General features: G+C 36.3%; 1 protein-coding gene across 4 annotated transcripts in view; it reads right to left on the reverse strand.

Annotated features, from left to right (window-relative positions):
• BRWD1 (bromodomain and WD repeat domain containing 1) overlaps positions 1–22,783 on the reverse strand; it is a 131,840-nt gene that overhangs the window by 41,147 nt on the left and 67,910 nt on the right. For all 4 annotated transcript variants that reach the window (XM_068547101.1, XM_068547099.1, XM_068547098.1 and 1 more), the window contains 8 exons: positions 20,824–21,007; positions 18,267–18,360; positions 14,006–14,137; positions 7,021–7,115; positions 4,618–4,807; positions 2,815–2,940; positions 2,613–2,720; positions 63–187 (listed from right to left, as the gene is read on the reverse strand). In XM_068547101.1, coding sequence (XP_068403202.1) covers positions 63–187; positions 2,613–2,720; positions 2,815–2,940; positions 4,618–4,807; positions 7,021–7,115; positions 14,006–14,137; positions 18,267–18,360; positions 20,824–21,007 — 1,054 coding nt within the window. The remainder of the gene's footprint in view (positions 1–62; positions 188–2,612; positions 2,721–2,814; positions 2,941–4,617; positions 4,808–7,020; positions 7,116–14,005; positions 14,138–18,266; positions 18,361–20,823; positions 21,008–22,783) is intronic.

A 22,783-nucleotide genomic window follows, 5' to 3' on the forward strand; every position in this document is an offset into this window, starting at 1 on the left:
CTGATCAGCGAGAGGGAAAATCTAAATTTAAATAATTTCATTTTTTAAAAAGTAACACATACCTAATAGAGAAAGATTTGTCCATAAGTTTTCCAGTCGCAGGATCTATAAATGCTAGCTTGAGGCAACAAAGTGTAGGGGGACCAACCTCATATCGTATTCCAACTATTTTGACCAACTCTTGATCCTTTAACAGATATTTTTAAAAAGAATAAATGGTTAAAATAAAGCAATTCCTCAAGATTATAATTCTCCACATGTTGCCAAATTAAGTCAGCTCACAATTTAGAATTCCAAACCAGAAGAGGGGTTTAATTTACCATTATTTACGATCGTTTTTGCTAAATCTTCACATCTTTTTGAAGACCGGTATTTAACACTGTTTCTAACGTAAGGAATATACTAACTTTAGAAAAAAACACAACAAAAGGATAAGAAGGAACGCACAAATCACCCATCAGCTCAGTATCTAAACACAACCACTGTGCACAATCAGAATTTCCTTCTGGCTTTCTTCTCTTCCTAGAGAAACATTTTCATTTATATAATTTTGTACTATGCAAATCAAACTATGTAAGCATTTGGCTTATTATTCTTCAAAAACCTGACATTAAATTTCTACCTAATACATTTCAATAAATATTTGTTGAAGATCTATGTGCCATGACCTATTCCAGGCAGTAGGGGTAACACAGGGAATGGGAGAAACTTCCTACCATGATAGAGCATCCTACTCATTCTACTGTAATTAGCCTTCCCCCACTACCTGTTTCCTTAATACTAAGAATATGAGATGATTCATCCATTTATTCACTGCACAAAATGTTATTGTTATAATGTGCCAAACAAAGTGCTAAAAATACAGTTGGTTCTCATTATCTGCAGCATTCTTACTATTCTGTAGTGCCACCCAAAATGATGAATTAGTGAGTTCCCAGTGAATACTGAACCACTGCTCCTGGAGGGAATACAAGGCTAGGTGGCTACAGGCCCCCAGTCGTAACATTTCAGTCACCTAATTAAGATAGTATCTTGTGTAATGTGAATTTCTATGTAAAGACATGTCATTTAATCTAGGTTGGTGAGTCATTAACATTGAACTCACAACCAACAGCACTATGACTCATGCCTAAAAGAAGCTTATCTAACACACAGATTTTCTCCATTAAGGTACATCATCACCTTCTTGTACACAGTAACACAAGACAGCACTTTAGCACTACGCTAGGGGGCCATCTTAAACAGCAAGTCACCAACACAAAAATCTGAAAAAAAAAGCACAAAAATCTGAAAAATGTTTAATGTGGCACTGAATAGACTGCAAAGAGAACACTTATTTACAATATGAGAGCTCAAAAGAAGGAAGTATCACCTTGTTCAACCTCAGCTGAGAACATGCTGGGCAGACAACTCAAATCTTTTGCCACACTGTGCGTGTCTGCAAATGACTAGAAAGCACCTTGAGTACTGATTTTGGTGTTACAAATAGCAAACAGTGAGAAAGGCAAATTCGTAAATACAGAAAACAAGAAAAATGAGGATCAGCTGTCCTCAGGTACACAGTAATAAGTGAAAGAGACATAAATTTGAATGTATCTGAAGCCAAATTCATAGAAGTAGAGCCACTGAGTTTTTTCATCTTCTAACAGTTAATGAAAGTATCAAAAATATGAAGTATAAAGATTAAAAATCACCTGTAATACTACTCTACATGTAATCACCACTAACATTGTAATGTATTTATTTTGGTTGACCATATGTCTTTAAATTTTTATCATAACCCAAAACAGAATTTCACATCCCATTTTTCCTCTTAGTAACACACTGTGAATATGTAACATTCATTCTACAAACATTTTAAAAGCCTCGGCTACACGGTGGGCTCCACATAGTAGCCAAATGTGTGACTATATCATGGTTTGGTCCATTCAGTACTGTGGGATATTTGGATTTTTTCCTAATTTTTTGTTTTTATAAACAGTGATATAGAATTTAAACTTGTGTGCACTTCTGGTTGTTTCCTAAATTACCAAAAGTAGAACTGCTGATTTAAAAGGTCTAAATATTTTCAGTTTCAATTCCAACTGCCAAGATACCCCATGGGGAGCCTGCACCTGTTTCATGCACCCTTATCACCAAGTTGAACAACTATTAACAAACCTAAACCTTTGCTACTTGTTAAAACATGGTATTTTCTTTCTTTAAATGTTAAAAGTATGTATATACATAAAATTGGTTAAGTACAGAGAAGCTAAAGTTTTTTCTGTATTTTATTACATGTGAGGTTGAACCTTTTTTTCCAATTTGTATTGGTTTTTTTGAAAACTTGCACTTCTTTTGAAAATCTGTCCTGGGTACAATCATTTTAAGATTAATGATATATACAGCCAAGCTGCCTTCCAATAATGTACAGAGTGCCCACTGACAAGCATGTCTTCTGACTAGACCTTAATGCTTAGCAGGTAATAGCCGAAATGTTTTTAAGTTGGAAATTAACAGAAAGGTAGTAATGAAGTATGCCTCCAGTAGGTTATTTTTAATGGATTTATAAATAATTTAACTATACATGTATGTGCTAAATGCTTAATGATTTAATGATACCATCATCTTACCCTAAGATCCATTTTTCTCCATGGCTCCTTGTTAGGGTTCAGTTCATAAATGTTATTTCTTCTGACAGCCTCAATATAAGCTTCGTGACCCTGTCGAAAATATATTACCTACAAAAGGGAAGTATACATTTAAAAATAAAAACCTAAGAGTAATATTAATTTTACGTTCCATATTCACATTTTTAAACTTTATTACTCTCACCTCATCACCCATTTGAGGAACAAAAGGAGACTTCCGAAGTGTGGTGTCAGTTATCCAAACCGGAGGATGAAATTCATATAAGCGTTCCATGTTTGCAAGCTCTGCCTGAGTCATCCTCCGCAGATTCTGCCAAGGGGAAGCGAACAAAGTTTAATAGAATAGAAAGGGGCAGTGTGCACTGTTTAATTGAAAAACAAAAGACTTCACCATTCAGAATGGCTGTTTTATTAGCATGTCACCTAATGATTAGTTTTTAAACAGCATACATATTTGGTTCTTTAACATACATAGGAACATTATCAGCTGTGCAAGCACTGTAGATCTACCTAGCACTTTCCTAGCGTCTCCTGAATTTCTAGCAGATTCTGCATAGCACTTTACATCCTATGAAGCGGGTCTAATTTCCAGCTGGATCCTCTTCAACACACTAAGGCTGCTTTGCCAAGACTCCACAGTGAATTTCACCACAGACTAATCATCTCAGGGAGTCTCCTCTTGATTTGAGGTTTTAAGACTGGTAATTTTACATATGATATCACATGTGGAATCTAAAATATGATACAAATGAACTTTTATGAAATAGAAACAGACTCACAGACACAGAGAACAACTAGTGGTTGCCAAGGGGGAGGGGGGTGGTACAGGGATGGAATGGGAGTTTGGGGTTAGCAAATGCAAACTATTATATTTAGGATGGATAAACAACAAGGTCCTACTGTATAGCACAGGGAACTATATTCAATATTCTGTGATAAACCATAATGGAAAAAAATTAAAAAAAAAAAAAAAAAGACTGGTAATTTAAAAATATAACCACAAATTCTTTGATACGCCTCCTTTCCTCTTTAAGAGGTGGAGCCTAAGTATACTCCACTCAATGTGGGCTCCAACTACTTCTAACAAATAGAAAAAAGCAGAAGTAACAATGTGCGACTTCCAAGACTAGGTCATAAAAGGCTTAGCCCCTGCTTAATTTTTGGATCACTTGCTGTGGGGACAATCAGCTACCATGTCAAGAAGACACTCAAGCAGCCCTATGGAGGAGCCCATATGGTAAGGAACTGAGGCCAGCAGCCAACTGCCCTATGAACAAACTTCAAAGATCCACCCCCAGTCAAGCCTTTAGACAACTGTGACCCAAGCTAACATGATGACTGCAACCTCATCAGCCAAAACTCAGCTAATCAGTTCCCAAATTCCTGATTCATCAAAACATGAAATAATAAATGTTTCTTGTTTTTAAGCTAAGTTCCAAGATGATCTGTTACACAGCAATAGATACCTAATACAAAGACATAGCATTTTTAAATAACAACAGCTACCTGTATGACAGGAGCACATGTAGCACTGTACATGGAACAAGGTATAGCAATATTACAATTAGGAGAAAAGTATGAAGACAGAACATGTCAAATGAAAATGGGAAACAGGACAACAGCAGACAAAACAAGAATAAAGGATCTTAAAATGCCTTGAAGTATATTTTTGGTGTTGGAACTGGAGGACAAAATAAGAGTTATGGTGGGGATCTGAGCAAAATAGAGCTTTCCCTCTAAGTTACAGATTCAGAAAGGTGTAAGTGCCAAGTCCAACTCAGAGCAGATTAGAGAAGTTTTAACAACAAAGGAGATTTTCCAAAAATAAGTTTGTTTGCATTTTACGTTTGACTCCTGATGATGTATGTCGATCAAAAAAATAATAGTAATAAAGCCTACAAATTCCCAAAGATTTCTAATTTCTAAATATGGACAGAAACTAGAAAAGTGTAGATAGATGGTATTTTTAAAGATATACTTTTCTTACCTCTTTTTTAGGCTTATTTTCTTTCTTTCTCTTTCGTCTCCTTTTTGGAGGAGATAAATTCTCAGTAGACATTTCGTCCTCTGAACTACTACGAAACCGAGTAATTCGTCGACGGGATGACGTTCGTAAAGGAGGCTGCAGATTGATGCCTGCGTCAGCCGTCCAATCAGAATATCTAGATGAAGAGCCACTAGAGAGGAAAACAGTTTCAGTTGTACAGAACCAGAATCTAAACCCTAAGAGTAAATTCATCCTACAACCTTAAGAAAGGAGAGACAACAAGGAGGAAAGAAAAGATCCTGGGAAGATTCGACTGCCCTCCCTATCAGTGCATACTGAAATGACCAAAGACCATGAGAAGGAGAAAAATCTTCACTGACACTGGGAATTAGGAAAGGATATAAGCCTGAGAAATTTTTTGTAAGTATAATTTGGATGAGACCTCATAGAAGACAACATCTAGAGCCAACTAATAATACCCTTTCCAAAAGTGAAGTGTAGCTACGAAAGCAGGAGAGACTGTGCAGAAGAGCAGCGCGCCCCCTAAACCGCAGGAGGCTCCAAAATGGGACTAGAAATTGTAACTGGAACGACAAACCGTCAGTGACTACACTGAGAGCCACGAGGAAAGGACAGAACAGAAAGCTCTAAGTGGACAAAGCTTCTTGCCAACAGGGGGACTCTCCCTGATATGAGAAAAGATCCCAGAGAGGGCCTAGTCCTAACCTACCCTGGAGCAAAAGCAGAGTCAAATAGGAAACTAGAAAACTAGCCCCTGGCCCACTCCCAGCTTTAGCAAACACAGAAAAGGATAAAAATCCTCTACTGGGGCCATCATTGTCCAACCACATACCTCTCAGCCTTGATAAAACACACAGTTCCAAAAGCTATTTATTACAAATATTATTTTTGTATTATATTTTATGTTATAAAAAGAGCTGTTTTAAAAATCTTAAGAGCATCTGCTTTGTACAATAAAATTCAAGAAAAGTTAAATTAAAAGATAGTGAATACAGAGATAGAAAGGACAATGGTGGTTGCCAGGGGTGGGTGGGGTGGAGTGGCAAACTGCTGTTTAGTAGGTATACAGTCTCGGTTTTGCAAGATGAAATGAGTTCTGGAGATTGGGTGCACAACACTGTGAATGTACTTAACACTATTGAACTGTACAATTAAAAACAGTTAAGATGGTGAATTTTATGTTCTGTGTATTTCACCACAATTAAAATTAAGTTAACAAACAAAAACAAGGGTAGACAAGTGCTCTAGAAATCACTCCAGCTCCTAAGCATAATGGAATAAAAGAAGACAAGAAAGGAAGCCAGGAGTATGGTATGGTGGTCTGTAAAGCACAGTATCAATGGAAATTAAAATAATCTGAGTCATATTTAGAAGGGAGAATTTTCTAGACTTGGTGATGGAAATGTTATGAAGAGAGAATGATATCCAGGTTTCTGGCTGGAGCATCTGCCAGGACAAAGTTGACATTTACCAAGACAAGGAACAGATGTTAACATCTTAGTCCCATGAAATTTGGATACCAAAACTAAACAAAAGGTAATACGTATGATAAAATAAAGTTTATATTTTAAGGCAGGACAAGAAAAATTAAACATAAAATTCTCTGTGTCCACTTGGGCCTCCACCCTCCCTAAACGTGCAGCGGGCATCGGCATTAAACATTAACCAGAGCTGCTCAAAGATGGGAGTGTCTGCTCAACAGTAAAGATCAATTTTTTTCTTTCTTCTGACGTTAGCGATTTAACTTCTTAAAAGAATAACATTCTTTCCCAGCTCTGTAGGGGGTCATAGTACTTGGTGCTCACTTTGTAAAAGTTTACCTGGACTATGTATTCTTGGTGAACTTTATATAAAATAGCAGTATGTCATCCTGATGTACCATCATTTGTCTTGAAAATGTACATGACCGTGCCTTCAGCTTCTAACAGGTGGAACAGTTCTCAGAGCTTCCTGAGAATCTGCTTCCCGGTTATAATCCTCAGTTTGGCTTGAATAAAATTCCCTTTTTTTTTTCTTCTTGATAGTTAATTGAACTTTCATCAACGTATGCAATAACTAATAATAAATTCAACGGTGATTTTATCACACAGACGTTGTATACTCCTCTTTATAAACGTAGCCCAAGACTAAATTGATGTTTTGAGTACACATATTTACACTGTTGGCTCAAATGTTTTATAGTCAAAAAAAAAAAAATACCCAAAATATTTTCTGTAGAAACAGCTGTTAATCCAGCTTTCTTCTCCTTTTAAATGTATTAAAAACTCAATGTTAGTTGTTCCACAGTTGGAAGCTCTTACACCTTGAATGCCATTCAAGTATGATGCCATTCAACGTCATGACTAAAATGCTTAGAAGATTAAAACGAGTAAAAACAGGTACCTTGAACTTTCACTGTCACTTTCACTTCTTCTATCACTTTTCCATTCTTCTTCTTCAGAAGAACAAGAACCTTCACTTTGATCACATGAAGTCTCCTAATTTTGTGAGGGGGAGAAAAATCAAATAAAAATCTTGATCTCTGAGATTAAATAACACAAGTCAAGAGAAACCACACAGTCATTCTAATCATCTCAGGAGTAAGTATGATAACCAGGTAATAAAATAGGTAAACTTAAAACAAAAAGCAAGTGTCTTTACTACACCCTTTTTCTTATCAAAGAATTAGGCAACAGAAAATATTTGTGAGACTTAACACTACTACTATTAACAAAAGAAACTGATACAAGAGGCCATTCTCTGAGCAAAGTTAATAAGTCAATGTAAATGTTCTCAGCGTTTTGAACTCAAGCCACTGTAATAGGTGGGTAGTGGTATCTCATTTCACTTTCAATTCTCTAATGACATATGATGTTGAGCACCTTTTCATGTGCTTATCTGCCATCTGTATATCTTCTTTAACGAAGTCCCTGTTAGATCGTTTGTCAATTTTTAAATTGGGTTGTGTTCTTATTGAGTTTTAAGAATACAGGTCCTGGACTTCCCTGGTGGTGCAGTGGTTAAGAATCTGCCTGCCAATGCAAGGGACACGGGTTCGAGCCCTGACCCGGGAAGATCCCACATGCCACAGAGCAACTAAGCCCGTGCGCCACAACTACTGAGCCTGAGCTCTAGAGACCGCAAGCCATAACTACTAAGCCCATGTGCCACAACTACTGAAGCCTGCGCGCCTAGAGCCCGTGCTCCGCAACAAGAGAAGCCACGACAATGAGAAGCCCGCGCACGGCAACGAAGAGTAGCCCCTGCTCACCGCAACTAGAGAAAGCCCACGCACAGCAACAAAGAACCAACGCAGCCAAAAATAAATAAATAAATAAATTTATTTTTTTTAAAAAAAGACCTTCCCAGTCCTTTTCTCAAAAAAAATTTAAAAAAAAAAAAAGAGGGCTTCCCTGGTGGCGCAGTGGTTGAGAGTCTGCCTGCCAATGCAGGGGACACGGGTTCGAGCCCTGCCCTGGGAAGATCCCACATGCCGCGCAGCAGCTGGGCCCGTGAGCCACAATTGCTGAGCCTGCGCGTCTGGAGCCTGTGCTCCGCAACAAGAGAGGCCGCGATAATGAGAGGCCCGCGCACCGCGATGAGGAGTGGCCCCCGCTTGCCACAACTGGAGAAAGCCCTCGCACAGAAACAAAGACCCAACACAGCCATAAATAAATAAATAAAATAATAAAATGGAAAAAAAAAAAAAAAAGAATACAAGTCCTACCACCTAGAGGGGCAGGACAGGGAGGGTGGGAGGGAGACGCAAGAGAGAGGAGATATGGGGATATACGTATAGCTGATTCACTTTGTTATAAAGCAGAAACTAACACACCATTGTAAAGCAATTATACTCCAATAAAGATGTTAAAACAAAATTTCTTTAATAAAAAAAAAAAGAATACAAGTCCTTTATCAGACATGAGTTTTACAAGTATTTTCTCCCAGTCCACGGCTTGTCGTTTCATTCTCTTAACAGTATCTTTCAGGCTTTTCTATTTGTCAAGTTTTTCCTTCATGGATCATGCTATTGGAATTTTATCTAAAAAGTGATCATCACACCCAAGGTCACCTAGATTTTTATTATATGTTATCTTCTAGAAATTTTATAATTTTGTGTTTTACATTTACATTAAGTTTATGATATATTTTGAGTTAATTTTTGTGAAAAGACTGTGTCTAGATTTTTTTATTTTGTTTGCATGTGGATATCCAGTTGTTCCACACCACTTGTTGAAAAGACAACGCTTTGTCCATTGAGTTGTCTTTGTTCCTCCATCAAACACTAGTTGAGTATATTTGTATTGGTCTACTTCTGGGTTCCTTATTCTATTCCATTGATGTATTTGTCTATTTTTTCACCAGTATGACACTGTCTTGAAAACTGGAGATTTATACTAAGTCTTAATGTCAGGTAGTATCTATCAGTCCTGCACCTTTGTTGTTCTTCAGTACTGTTAGCTACTCTGGGTCATTTTTTTCTCCAAACAAACTTCAGAATCTCTTTGCCAATATCCACAAAATAAACTTGCTGGGATTTTGACTGGAACTGTGTTGAATCTATAGATGAAGTTGGGAAGAAATACTATCTTAAAAAGATGTGAAGCACAGGAACTCTCATTCACTGTTCATCAGAATACAAAATGTAACACAACCACTTTGGATAATAGTTGGGCAGTTTCTTACAGAGCTAAATATAGACTTATCATAGAGGAAAATTAAACTCATATTACTAGAAAGTAGTCAGTGTGAAAAGGCCACATACTGTTTGATCCAACTATATGACATTCTAGAAAAGTCAAAACTATGGAAACAGTAAAAAGATCAGTGGTTGCCTGTAGCTCAGGAAGAGGGAGGGAGTGATGATTAAAGTACAGCAGAGGGGGGGTTTAGGACAGTGGAACTATTCTGTATGATACTATTATGGTAGGTACATAACATTATGCATTTGTCTAAACCCATACAACACAGAGTGATCCCTAATGTAAACTACAGAATTTAGTTAATGATAATGTGTAAAATTGGTTCATCAGTTGTTGCAAATGTACCACACTAAATCAAGATGTTATTAATAGGAAACACTTAGGGAAACAGTATACGGGAACTCGCTGTACTTACTGTGTAATTTTTTTTAAACCTGAAACATGGAAGTCTTTAAAGGAAGAGAGGGGAACAAGTAGCTAATTCCCACAACCCTAACAGCTGCCGTCTACTTTAAATTCTGGTCTTGGATACTAAGCAGGTACTTTTAAATTGAGATACAACCTTTTCCTATAACAGCTACTTACATTAAGTGAATCATAAATGGATAATGAAAATGCTGTAGAGAAACAAAACTAAAAAGATGGAATTGCAAGGAAATAGCTATTTTGTTTACTTCATTTGAGTAGGCAAAATGCAAAGTAAACATATTCTTAAAAAATGTTCCTCAAAATGTGAGCCCAATGCTATTCAAGGAGTACAGATTCCTAGTAGGCCAACCACACTAGATCTACTCAACAGGAGTCTGCTTTTTATGCTCAAAATAGACTTCTAAAAAATCACAGTAATAAAATAAACTCTTAAAATCTACTACCTGGAAACCATGCATTCTGGGAAAAAGTTTTAAATGTTTTATCTGCATTAACTCTCAAAATATTTCTGTAAACAGAAGCAGGGTTAAGATAAAGCTAATGAAACTTAAGTTTCAGAGGCTTTCAATTGAACTTGCCTACCAAGGCCCTGTGTCTATTTGTAACTTTGAATTCTTTTTCTAAAGAACGTCCCTAAAATTATACAAGATTCAAACCCCACAAATCTTGGATCCGTCTTGCCAATGAGTTTTGTATTATCTCAAGTCACTACCTGCCCACTACTACCTTTTCATATATAGAGAAACCCGAGGCTAAGAAATGTAAAGAAATACGCCTGGGGTCACAGAAGAGTAAGTATGAGAAATGGAATCAGAAACCAGGCCAACTCTAAAACCCATACTTTTTCTACTATCAGTGCTTTCCAAACCAAAGCGTAATGGAACCAACATACACATATACACAGCAATCTCCAGCCATCTGCAACACTCAGGAGAATGAATTCATACGACTGTAGGAGGTAAACTACCATAACACAAAATTATGACCTATCTTAAAAGGTCAAGTGGATTTAACATTCTACATTATACTTGTGTTAATTTAAAAGTTCCCCATTAGACCAAATTAAGACATAAAATAATAAGATTAATACTACTGATCTAAAAATTAAAACTCAATCTATAATCATTCCTGATTTTTCAGAAACACTGAAGAAAATAAGAATTAGTTGATATTTCCCTAGCATAATATATATGTATACTGTAGAAACCTAAAACAAAGCATCTTACTTATTGTGAAAATAGCAGACACATTTCCACTGACAACAGGAATATGGTCCACTATCTCCACTAGTATCCACCAATGTACTGGAAGTATTAAATACTGCAATTAGACAAGAAAAGTCAATTAAAAGTATAAAAATTAGAAGAGAAGTAGTAAAACTGAATACTGTATAAATGAGAGTGTACCTGGAAAACGTCACAGAATCCAATGATAAAATTAACTCAAAAGTACAGTAATGTAGCAGGGTGGAAAAAATTAAAACTTGAAGGGGGAAAAAGGCCAAAAACACGACAGAAAAATGGCCAAGAGACATGAAACACAATGCACAAAGATGAAAAAGACTCTAAATATATAAAAAGATGTTCAACTTCACACATAAGAGAAATGTGAACTACACTGTAAATAAACCAAAGACAAAAGGACAAATATTGTGATTCCACTTACATGAGGTACCTAAAATAGGCAAATTCATAGAGACAGAAAGTATAAGAGAGGTTACCAGGGGCTGGGAAGAGAAGGAAATGGGGAGTTCTTGTTTAATGAGTACAGAGCTGCTATTTGGGATGATGAACAAGTGCTAGAAATGAAGAGCAGTGATGGTTGCATACATCTGTAAATGCAGTTAATGCCACTGAACTGTATAGTTAAAAACAGCTAATGGTAAATTTCATGTTACATATAATATTCTATCACATAAAAGAATAGCCAAAACATATAAAAAATAAAACTAAGATACCATCTCTCGCCAATTAAACTGGCAAAAATTAGAAAGTGTAACACACTGTTGGTAAACAGTAAGAAAACGGACACTCTCTTACGCCACAGGGAGGAAAGCAAGCTGGAATTCTCCTTTATGAGGAATTTTTATCAGCATCTCATAAGATGCAAACGTGTTTATCTTTGGGCCCAGCAATCCCATTTCAAGGAATGTACCCCGCCCCCAATAACATCTCCATCATTAGAAAAATACATACACCTACAAGATTATTCATTGTAGCATTATTTAAAATGAAAACGCTGTAAACATCCTAAATGCCCATAACCAGGAGAGTGGTTAAATAAACTCTGTTATAATCAGATAACTTAAATATGATACAACTCTTTAAAAATAAATAAATAAATAAGGAAGGCATTTATGAACTGATACGAAGTGATTTTAAGAATATTTTAAGTGAAAAAACCCAAGTGCAAAAGAGTATCTGTGGTATGCAACATTTTGTGTACAAAAGGAGAAATAATAAAATATACATGTATCTAATTGAGTATACAGGGGAAAGAAAAAGAAAAACACAGGAAAGATATGCCAGAAACTAGTGAGGATGGATGGGAACATTTATCATAATTACCCCAAATCATTAAAGGTTAAAACATGCTCAATACATATAAAGAAGAAGAAAATAAATAAGAAGGGTCTTACACAAAATCATTTAAGTGAACGGTTAGCAGCTAACATTATTGGATATTAGGCAGTGTTTTAAACACTTTACATGGTTAACTAAATGAATTCTCACAACACCTCTGAGGGACATACTGTTAATTACTTTTACAGATATAGGCAGAGGCACAAAAGTTTAACCAACTTGTCGAAGTAGAAGAATTTGGATTTAAATTCAAACCCTATGTTTGACTACTACCCTAATGCTTCACAGGGGAATTCAAATAAATTGTTCATCCTTATGTAACATTTCAATCCTCAAAACATTACTGATCAGAAAATACTAACATTCTAATATTAACCTTTAAAAACTCTTTACAGAAATACTGGTTTCCCCCCAAAAAATCAAAAAGAAGAACAGTAACTTACATATGATTATTGTAAGTCAAGAAAAGGGTTAAGACAAAGACTTCTTAGATATGACGGCAAAAGCACAAGCAACTAAGGAAAAAACAAACTAGACTTCATCAAAATGTAAAACTTTTGTGCTTCAGAGGAAACAAGCAAAGAAGTGAAAAGACAATCCAATAAATGGGAGAATATATTTCAAAGTCATACATCTGATACAAAGGATTTGTATCCAGAATGTATAAAGAACCCTTATAGCAATAAAAAAGACAACCAAATTGAAAAATGGGCCAGAGATTTGCATAGATATTTCTCCAAAGACATACAAGTGGAAAACAGCACACGAAAACATGTTCAACATCATTAGTCATCAGGAGAATGTAATCAAAACCACAGTGAGATACCATTTCACATCCACCAGGACAACTGAAATCAAAAGGACAGAACATAACAAGTGTGGACAAGGATGTGGAGAAACTGGAAACTTCATACATTACTGACTGGGAATATAAAATAATACAGCCACTTTGGAAAACAGTCTGGCAATTCCTCAAAAGGTAAAAATACAGAGTTACCATATGACCCACCAAACTGACTCACAGATATAAACCCAAATGAACTGAAAACTTATGGCCAAACAAAACCCTGTACGTTAATGCTGATAAGGAGTGACATCCATAACAGTCAAAAAGTAGAAATAATACAAATGTCCACCAGCTGATGAGTGGGTAAACAAATTGTGGTCTATTCATATAATGGAATATTGGGCAAGGACAAAGAATGAAGTATTCATCCATGCTATACATGGAATCAGCCTTGAACATTACATAGTAAGTGAAAAAAGCCAGTCACAAGATCATACTGTATATGCTTCCATTAAATGAAATGTCCAGAATACAAAAATCCATGGGGATAGAAAGATTAGTGGTTGCCAGTGGCTTGGGTGGAGTGGGAATGGGAAGTACTTGCAAATGGGTACAGGGTTTCTTTTTAGGTGATTAAAATATTTTGAAATTAAATAGTGGTGGTGATGGTACAATTTTGTTAATATACTAAAACCACTGGATTGTACACTTATATGGTACAACAAAGCTGTTCAAAATTGTTAGAGAAATTCAAAATGTGAAATTTCATCTTAATCTCTAGAGAATACTATACTATACTTTCACAAAATTTCAAGGTAGATTCCAGGTAAAGAATTAAGACAAATTATTCAAGATTATTTTATATATTTTAAAGTTATGAAACTGACATGTCTTACGGAGCTTGAAGATTCATTTCCAGAAGACAACTCAAGCCGTCCAAGATTTCTTCTACCATAATTTGGATATTTACGCCTACATGTCCTCTGCCTAGACTGTGACATCAAAGCCACGGAATCAGACTGAAACACAAACATGCAGATGAAAATCAACACTTAAATAAGTACAATCTTCAATAAAGTATTTCGCATTCTATCTAATCCCAAAAGGATTTAAGGCAAAAATAATAATAATAATAGCTCAAAAAATAAAATATTCTTGAATGGGTATTTTTGCCACATACTGTTAACCAAGATTGGTTTTTGTTACTTTTAAGATATTTAGAAGACATGGCTAAATTTAGGCACATTAGATCATCATTTTCCAAACTAAACCATAAGTTAATTGGCTTACCATAAATTAAATAATAACTATAATCCAAAAAAGAAATCACTTTAAAATATATATCTTAGAAGTGAAAATATATATTATGATGCAGTAACCAACCTTAAGGCATATATCACTGTGTGAATACACAGGTATAGAGAAATATCTGAAATGATCCTCAAATATCAATCCTAGTTATTTCCAGGTTTTAACTTTTTGGATGATTTGTTGTCAGTACTTTTCAGTTGTGCTTGAATTTTTTAAGTATCTTTTTTAAAAATTAAAACAAAATAATTAAATAATCTTTTAAAATCAGCCAAATAAAATAGCTAGATTGAAACGGCGGTGGGGCGGGGGGGGGGGGGGCGGGGCACATGCTATTCCTCAAACACCAAAGTCACGTATGTGAGATCACTCAGTGAAAGTACATATTCCCAGAACTGATATACAAATCAATTTTCACGTTAGTGCCATCTGTTTGATAATCATTGGGATGTTTTATCATTTCAGCATATCCTGAACAATATATCCTGGCTGATTTTAATACAACTCATCTTTCCTTAATTTGTCAGTACTTTTTTTGTTAAAGCAAAAACTCCTATTAATGAATTTCATGACTAATAATATGTATATTCAGATGGACCAAAACTACCACTGAGAAGAACAAGAAAATCTGTCAAAATATGTATTTTTAAAAAAACGGCTTGAGGGCCCTATATACCTAACAAGGCTATGAAGATTTACAGGACCAATACACAAAAAAGGATACAAGCAATAAAAAAGAACCCTAGAATTTCACTCTGGAAGAGGAAGCTGAAAGGTTTAGCAGGTAAGCAAAAAACTGACAGACTAAACTCTTGAGTCATGCTAACAAAAATTACAATTCGGAGTCTCCTATGTACAGGCAAACACCTCAAGCTTCAGCTGTTAGCCCATAGGGCTATAATCTAGACCTATAGGTAAACTACAGATAAACAGTAATCCCAAGGAACTAAAAGCCCATCCTTGTCTGGGTAAAGGTGATACAGGTTTGAGAGTGGCCCTAGCAGCCTACCAGAAGCAAATTAAAACCTTCTCTGGAGAAGAAATGCCATTCTAGGCTTCAAACCATCTCTAACATCTAACATTCAATCAAAAACACACGCAACAAAGAAAATGTGATTGTAAAAAAATGAGAAAAAAATCAACACAGAATGCAAACAGATTAACAGGGGAACAAGATACTGAAATAATGAAATTACCAGAAATGGGTTTTTTAAATAACCAGGGCTGATTTTCAAGGAATTAAAATAATGAGACCTTCAGCAGAAAACTGAAAACTCTGGAAAATTCTGAACAGAAAAATACAATAACTAAAACTAAGAATACAAGGTTATTAGCAGGATACACACAGCTGAAGAGAACTAACTAAATGGAATATATTCGGTCAGAAAAAAATTCAGAACAGCAAGAAACAGCCTAAAAACAAAAAAGACAGAAAATAGGGCTTCCCTGGTGGCGCCGTGGTTAAGAATCCGCCTGCCAATGCAGGGGACACGGCTTCGAGCCCTGGTCCGGGAAGATCCCACATGCCACGGAGCAACTAAGCCCGTGCGCCACAACTACTGAGCCTGTACTCTAGAGCCCGCGAGCCACAACTACTGAGCCCGTGTGCCACAACTACTGAAGCCTGCGCACCTAGAGCCTGTGCTCCGCAACAAGAGAAGCCACCGCAATGAGAAGCCCGCGCACCGCAACAAAGAGTAGCCCCCGCTCGCCGCAACTAGAGAAAGCAGCGCACAGCAACAAAGAACCAAAGCAGCCAAAAATAAATTTATTAAAAAAAAAAAAGACAAAATAAAAGGGAAAGACAGGAAGTAAAGGATAAAAACATGTACTATGCAAACACTAGCCAAAAGAAAGGTAGCACAGCTACATTCATATACAAGAATTTGAAGAATAAAGCATTACTAGAGATAAGTTCATAATGGTAAAAGGTTCAATTCAGTAGGAAAAAGGGAAATTCTAAATTTGTACACACCAAATAACACAGCTTCAAACCACACAAGGCAAAGTAAGGAGAAACAAAGAAATCCACAAACATAGTGAGACTTCAATACTTATCTCACTATAAGCAAGAGTGCAATCGTTTTGAAACCACATGTGGCATTAACTACTAAAGTTGAATATACACATATCCTATGCTCCAATAATTTCACTCCAGTGCATATACTCAAAAGAAATACACAGGCGGATACCAAGAAATATGTACAAAATGTTGAAAGCAATATTGTTCCTAACATACTATTCCTAATTCATATTCCTAATATGAAAACAACCCAAACGTCCTTTAAGAATAGATTAAACAGCAACATTCTCATTAAGGGAATACTATCCAACGGTGAAAACAAATGAACTTCAACTACTCACAACAAAGATAAATCTCACAAGGGCAAATGCAAGCCAGATACAAAAGATTACATATACATACTGTATGGTTCCATTTAGATCAGTGTTTCTTATCCTTTTTTTTTTACATTACCACTACCTTACAGGAAACTTGACTTTCTCCTAATTTACTCCCTCGAATTGTAATACCACAGACATACATACAGTACATAAACACTTATGTAGTATATCTGTACTTTGTACATAAACAGATTAAGTGTAAGGCTTAGCCTTCTTATCCAATACCGGGTTTAAAACAGATAATATTTTTAAGACAAAAGCTAAATTGAAATTTTTAAAGCTCTCTGCATTTAACTTTATGACTTTCTTGAATAACTTTTGATGTAATTTAATTACACAGATTGTAATTTATCAAATTACATATCCAAATTAGAAATTTCTGAATACATAACAGCACAGTAATCAAATTTCTAAAAATCTTCCAAAACTTTTCCAGCAAAAATAAAACAAATGAAAAAATTAATTTCTTAAAAATTTTAGTAAATTTAACTTTGAAGGTTTTCTATCACGAGAAAATATCCTAACTATAGCTGAAGATAGTCAACATTTTTTTCTTTTCAGTACTTGACGTAATAGATTTGAATTATTTTTAAATTAAATAATAAGATAGAAACTATTTTTATTTAATTCTCAAAGCCCAAGTCATAAACAAAAACACCATGCATCAAGGCAGTTAATGTGGCAGACAGGCATGCACAGGCCATTTCTCACAATATGGCTACAAAACTGAATGATCAACTGAGAGAATATCTTGCAAACACAACCATTTTCACCATAGTTTTGTAGCACTGATCGTGCATACATTTTGTGTAAATTCCATTAGCTTGTTAATGCTTCACATATGATGGTCAAGAAATTAAACACTAAGGAATAAGATTTTCTCAGGCAGGGTTGGGCTTTGTTGCAAACCATTGTGACACCTAAGATTTTTTATAAATGCATGATTTGGAAAACATCAGAAACAGACAAAGCTAACCAGCATCTTTAGAAGTCAAACAGTTGGTTACCTGCAGGAGAAAGGAGAGAGTAGTGATTGGGAATGGATACAAAACGTTTTTGATGGGCTGGCAATGTTCTAGTGGTTATTAGACAATAACTTTTTTTTTAGGCCGTGCCGTGAGGCATGTGGGATCTTAGTTCCCCGACCAGGGATCAAACCCGTGCCCCCTGCATTGGGAGCTCAGGGTCTTAACCACTGGACCGCCAGGGAAATCCCAACAATAATTTTCTAGAATCCTTCATCACTGTTAGGCATTAGGCTGCTTCCAGCAAGTTTCAAGCCACTTTTCCTAACACCTGTACAACTTTATGTCTACTATTTTAAATCCCAAACAGAAGACTAGTATTACTAATATTCTCACTGATCAAAAAGAAAACTATAAATTTCAGTTTAATTTCTAATTTGTTTAATTCCTACGGAAATGGAATTTAGGTTACCTTTTGTGAAAGATGGAGAGTCTTCCTCTTTCTTCCAATTACATAAAGATTTCTTTCTTCTTCACCTTTCTCTATTCTGAAGTCTTCTAACTTCCTACAAATTTAAGTACCCAGTTATATTAGTTGCTGATAAATAAAGGATATAAGGAGAAAAAAAACTAATCATTACGATTCTGGGAATCATAACTTAAGTATTTTTTTAATTAATACAGAAAATTCCTAAAGTTGTAACAAAACTTAAGGCAAACTATACTTTTCTAGAAATTTAATGTAACCAAAATCTCAGAGGCAGCTAGGAGGTCCTATTTTTCATATTTAACACAGAAATAGTCATTCATTTATATTTTGATTGGTCCTATGAGGACCAACTCGAACAGAATCTCTCGCGTTAGCTACTCAAAATGTACCCATGATTTTCCAAGATTGCAAATCCATTCTCTAAAGGATTCTACTGTATCACTCAGCATCTCCTTCATAAAAACTCAAGTGTATTTTAGAATAGAGTTCTAGAAAGAGCTATGCTCTTCTTTGGGAAAATTATACTGCAGCAACTAGCTGACTCACAAAATCCATTCTTCTTTCTTCCTTAGAAGCAAAATCTCAATTTTCATCTAGGCTCTTTGCTGCTCTACATAGAGACTGTATTACCTTGCCTCCTCTGTAGCTAAGTATGGCCATATGAGGACATTCTGGTCAATGAGTTATGAGGAGACATGTCGTGTGGGACCATTAAGTCTGCTTAAATGAAATTCCTTCAACTAGAAATGTCCTTTTTGCCGCCTTCTGCCTTCTCTTCCTTCTTCTGGCCTGACTCTCAACCTCTATCACAGATGCAATATGTGATAGCTATTATAAAGTCCAGCTATCTTGGACCTTGAGGTGACTTTAAGACTGGAAGCCACACTCTTAAGATGGATATCAGAAAGAGAGGAGCCTGAGTCCCTGATTAACTGGGGAACCATGATTCTAGCCTTAAACTACTTCCAGTCTTCCTTTATGTTAAGAAAATAAATGATCGTTTAAGGAACTATTCTTCAGGACTTTCACTCCTGATACCTATTTGCTTTCCCTTGATTTTGACAACAAAAAGTATCCTAAAATGACACTTTCAGTTCTGATGACCATGCAACTCAGACATAATTTTAAGGCTTAATTATAGCATGCTGCATACACGACGGTGATTTTCTGTTGTTTCTCATCCCAATTCCAGATTTTGCTTTTCACTAGTTTACCGTATACTTATAAACATCCTTAAATTCACTGTATGAAATATAAGTATTATCCAATATTACTCCACCAATCAACTGACTCTTCTAGCTAAACACATGAAAACTTTTACAAAATTATCTTCAAGGTATTAGTTATTATGAGACACAAACATGACAGAATACTGAAACATTTTAGATATCAATGAAAAACAGTATTTGCTGCCTCCATTTTGATAACTTGAAAATCAGTACATTACAATTCAGTACAAGGAAAACCCTACGATCCACACTATACTTATGAAATACCATTTCTCACTAAAAGAAAATAGGGCCGCTTAAGAGAAAAGACTAATCCTAAGTCTAGGTCAAGAAATTTACAAGAAGAACCTGTAACACCCTGCCATGCCTGACAGCAAAGATGCTACGCAAGGCTACTACATCATTTCAAAAGGACTCAGGAGCCAACTTGAAGAAGCTCCTCCTGGCCAGAGATAAAAAAATTTAAACATTAATAAGGACATTAGAAATAAGCTAAATCACAGCAGTGTAATTAATACAGTGAAAAACACAAACACACAAATTGGCCACTGCAGGAGAATATAAAGAAATAAATCTTTATTTTGAAGGTAAATAAAGCAAAATGAGCAGGCAGCTATCCTGTTTTTTATATACAAACTTTACTACTGGATAATCAAATAGTAGACGTGGGTAAATTTTTATTTGGAAGTACCCAAGACAATAAAGACTTCAGAGCTGAAACATCACTATTTTATAATCCCTAATAAATTAATGAACCTGGGCAGTGAGTATCAGTTCCTGCTAGCATCACAAAAAAAAAAAAAAAAAAAAAAAAAAGAAAAGAAATAAAGAAAAAGATATTATGTGCCTTCTGATGGAATTTTACCACTTATGAAATAGTCTTGCAAAAAACTAAAAATATGACATTTGGAACAACTGGAAATTTAAACACTGGCTATTTGGTTCTACTGAGGAATTGTTTGTTTTTTAAGATATGACAATGGCATTATAGTTATATTTTAAGACAATTCCTTATCCTTAGAAATTACATACTGACATACTTTTAGACAAAATGATATTATGTCTGGAATATCTTCCAAAATAATACTGAAGGGAGAACAGGGGGGTGTTTGTATAGATGAAACAAGATTGGTTATGGAGTTAGAGAACAATTTTGACATTTTCCTACCACAATTAAAATACATCCCAACCCATTACTAAAATATATGTATATGATTATTTATACCACTAATGATTAAAATATGTGTAAATAACCATATAGATATATTTTCACAGATATAAACAATATTAATAGATATCCTAAAACAAACCTAAATATGCCTAGTGGTACCTCTGGTACAACCACTCTTCGCTTCCAAGCCTGCAGGTCACGCTCTGTAGCCATCTGACTACGTGGAGCATTCTGGTGCATTTGACGAACACCTTCCACTTGTCCACTACGACGCAGACCAATATTTGGAGGGGACTGGATGTCTAAGCTTAGTCTTCTAAAACCTAGGGAAAAATTGTCAAGAATGATTACAAAACAAACTTCAATCTAATATGCATATACATTCCTCCTACTAAGATACAAACCCAAAAAAAAAAGATCTACTGAAAAAACTTTGGAAAGAAGAATCTTAATGTGACTGAGATCAAAATGTAGGCTACATGGGGACTTCCCTGGTGGCGCAGTGGTTAAGAATCCGCCTGCCAGTGCAGGGGACACGGGTTCAAGCCCTGGTCCGGGAAGATCCCACATGCTGTGGAGCAACTAAGCCCACGAGCCACAACTACTGAGCCCGCACGCCACAACTACTGAAGCCCGCGCACCTAGAGCCCGTGCTCTGCAACAAGAGAAGCCATCACAATGAGAGGCCCGTGCACCGCAATGAAGAGTAGCTCCCGCTCGCCACAACTAGAGAAAGCCCGCACACAGCAACGAAGACCCAACACAGCCAAAATAAATAAATAAATAAAGATCTCTTTAAAAAAATTTTGACTACAGAACAAACATTAACATAACTATTAACCTCAATTTCCATTTTTATTAGACTTTCTGAAATTTAACGTACACGCATTTTCTATAATAATGTTATACTTGCAGTCCTAAAAACCTTGCCTTCCTCAAAACCGCAAACTAAAAACACATCTTTCTGGAAAAATTAGCACTGCAAATAGATGCTTCAAACTGTGGTGGCTTTATAATAAGAGCTCTAACAACAAACATTATTTGTGACCTAAAGAGATAATCTAAGCCACTCAAGCAGGCAAGCTGCCAGAGCCCATTATTAAAATTCACAAAAATGTAAAGTGGGGAAATGCTGGCAGCACCTGAATCGGAGCTAGGAGAGTGGGTGACAGGGCAATGCAGACCACATCAAGCCCTGAGCCTATGCACAGCTGATCAGGTAGACACAGGAGGCAGGGCAACCTCCCAAGAGCTGTAAGTCACAAAGGATGGAGACCACCCTGGGTGGATGTGGAGGGAATCCCAGGCAAAGTACTTGTTTTCTTGAACCACAGGGTGAAGGGGATCCTGCTACTAATGCAACAAAAAAAACTGGGGGCTATATCCTTTCCTATGGGAGGCTATTAAATTTTACTCCAAATATGCCAGCTCTCCTTGCTTAGGGTAAAACTCAAATATGAGTGAACAAACCTCTGCATTCTTCTATGTACAACATTCTGTTCACCAATCAAATGTGAACCAATTTGCCCTACACAACATATTATACTCCATCTATTAAAAATGACATTTAATGCCCCTGCTATTAATCCAAAATTTATATTAAAATATATTGATGTTTAAGAAACACTTTTTGAATTGAGAACTAAAAATAAATTCTAAATTTTTTTTTTTTTTTGGTATAAAAATCTGAAGCACTGCGAGTTCCCTGGCGGTCCAGTGATTACGACTCCCTACTTTCATTGCCGAGGGCCTGGGTTCGATCCCCGGTTGGGGAACTACACAAGCCGGGGTTTCCTGGTGGCACAGTGGTTAAGAATCCACCTGCTAATGCAGGGGACATGGGTTCGATCCCTGGCCCGGGAAGATCCCACATGCCACAGAGCAACTAAGCCCGTGCGCCTACTACCGAGCCTGCGCTCTCGAGCCCATGAGCCACAACTACTGAGCCTGCGTGCCGCAACTACTGAAGCCCACGCGCCCAGAGCCCGTGCTCCACAAGAGAAGCCACCACAATGAGAAGCCCGCGCACCACAACGAAGAGTAGCCCCCACTCACCGCAACTAGAGAAAGCCTGTGCATAGCAGTGAAGACCCAACGCA

Source organism: Eschrichtius robustus, chromosome 6 (genome assembly GCF_028021215.1).
Source record: "Eschrichtius robustus isolate mEscRob2 chromosome 6, mEscRob2.pri, whole genome shotgun sequence".
In the NCBI taxonomy this organism is placed as follows: Eukaryota; Metazoa; Chordata; class Mammalia; order Artiodactyla; family Eschrichtiidae; genus Eschrichtius; species Eschrichtius robustus.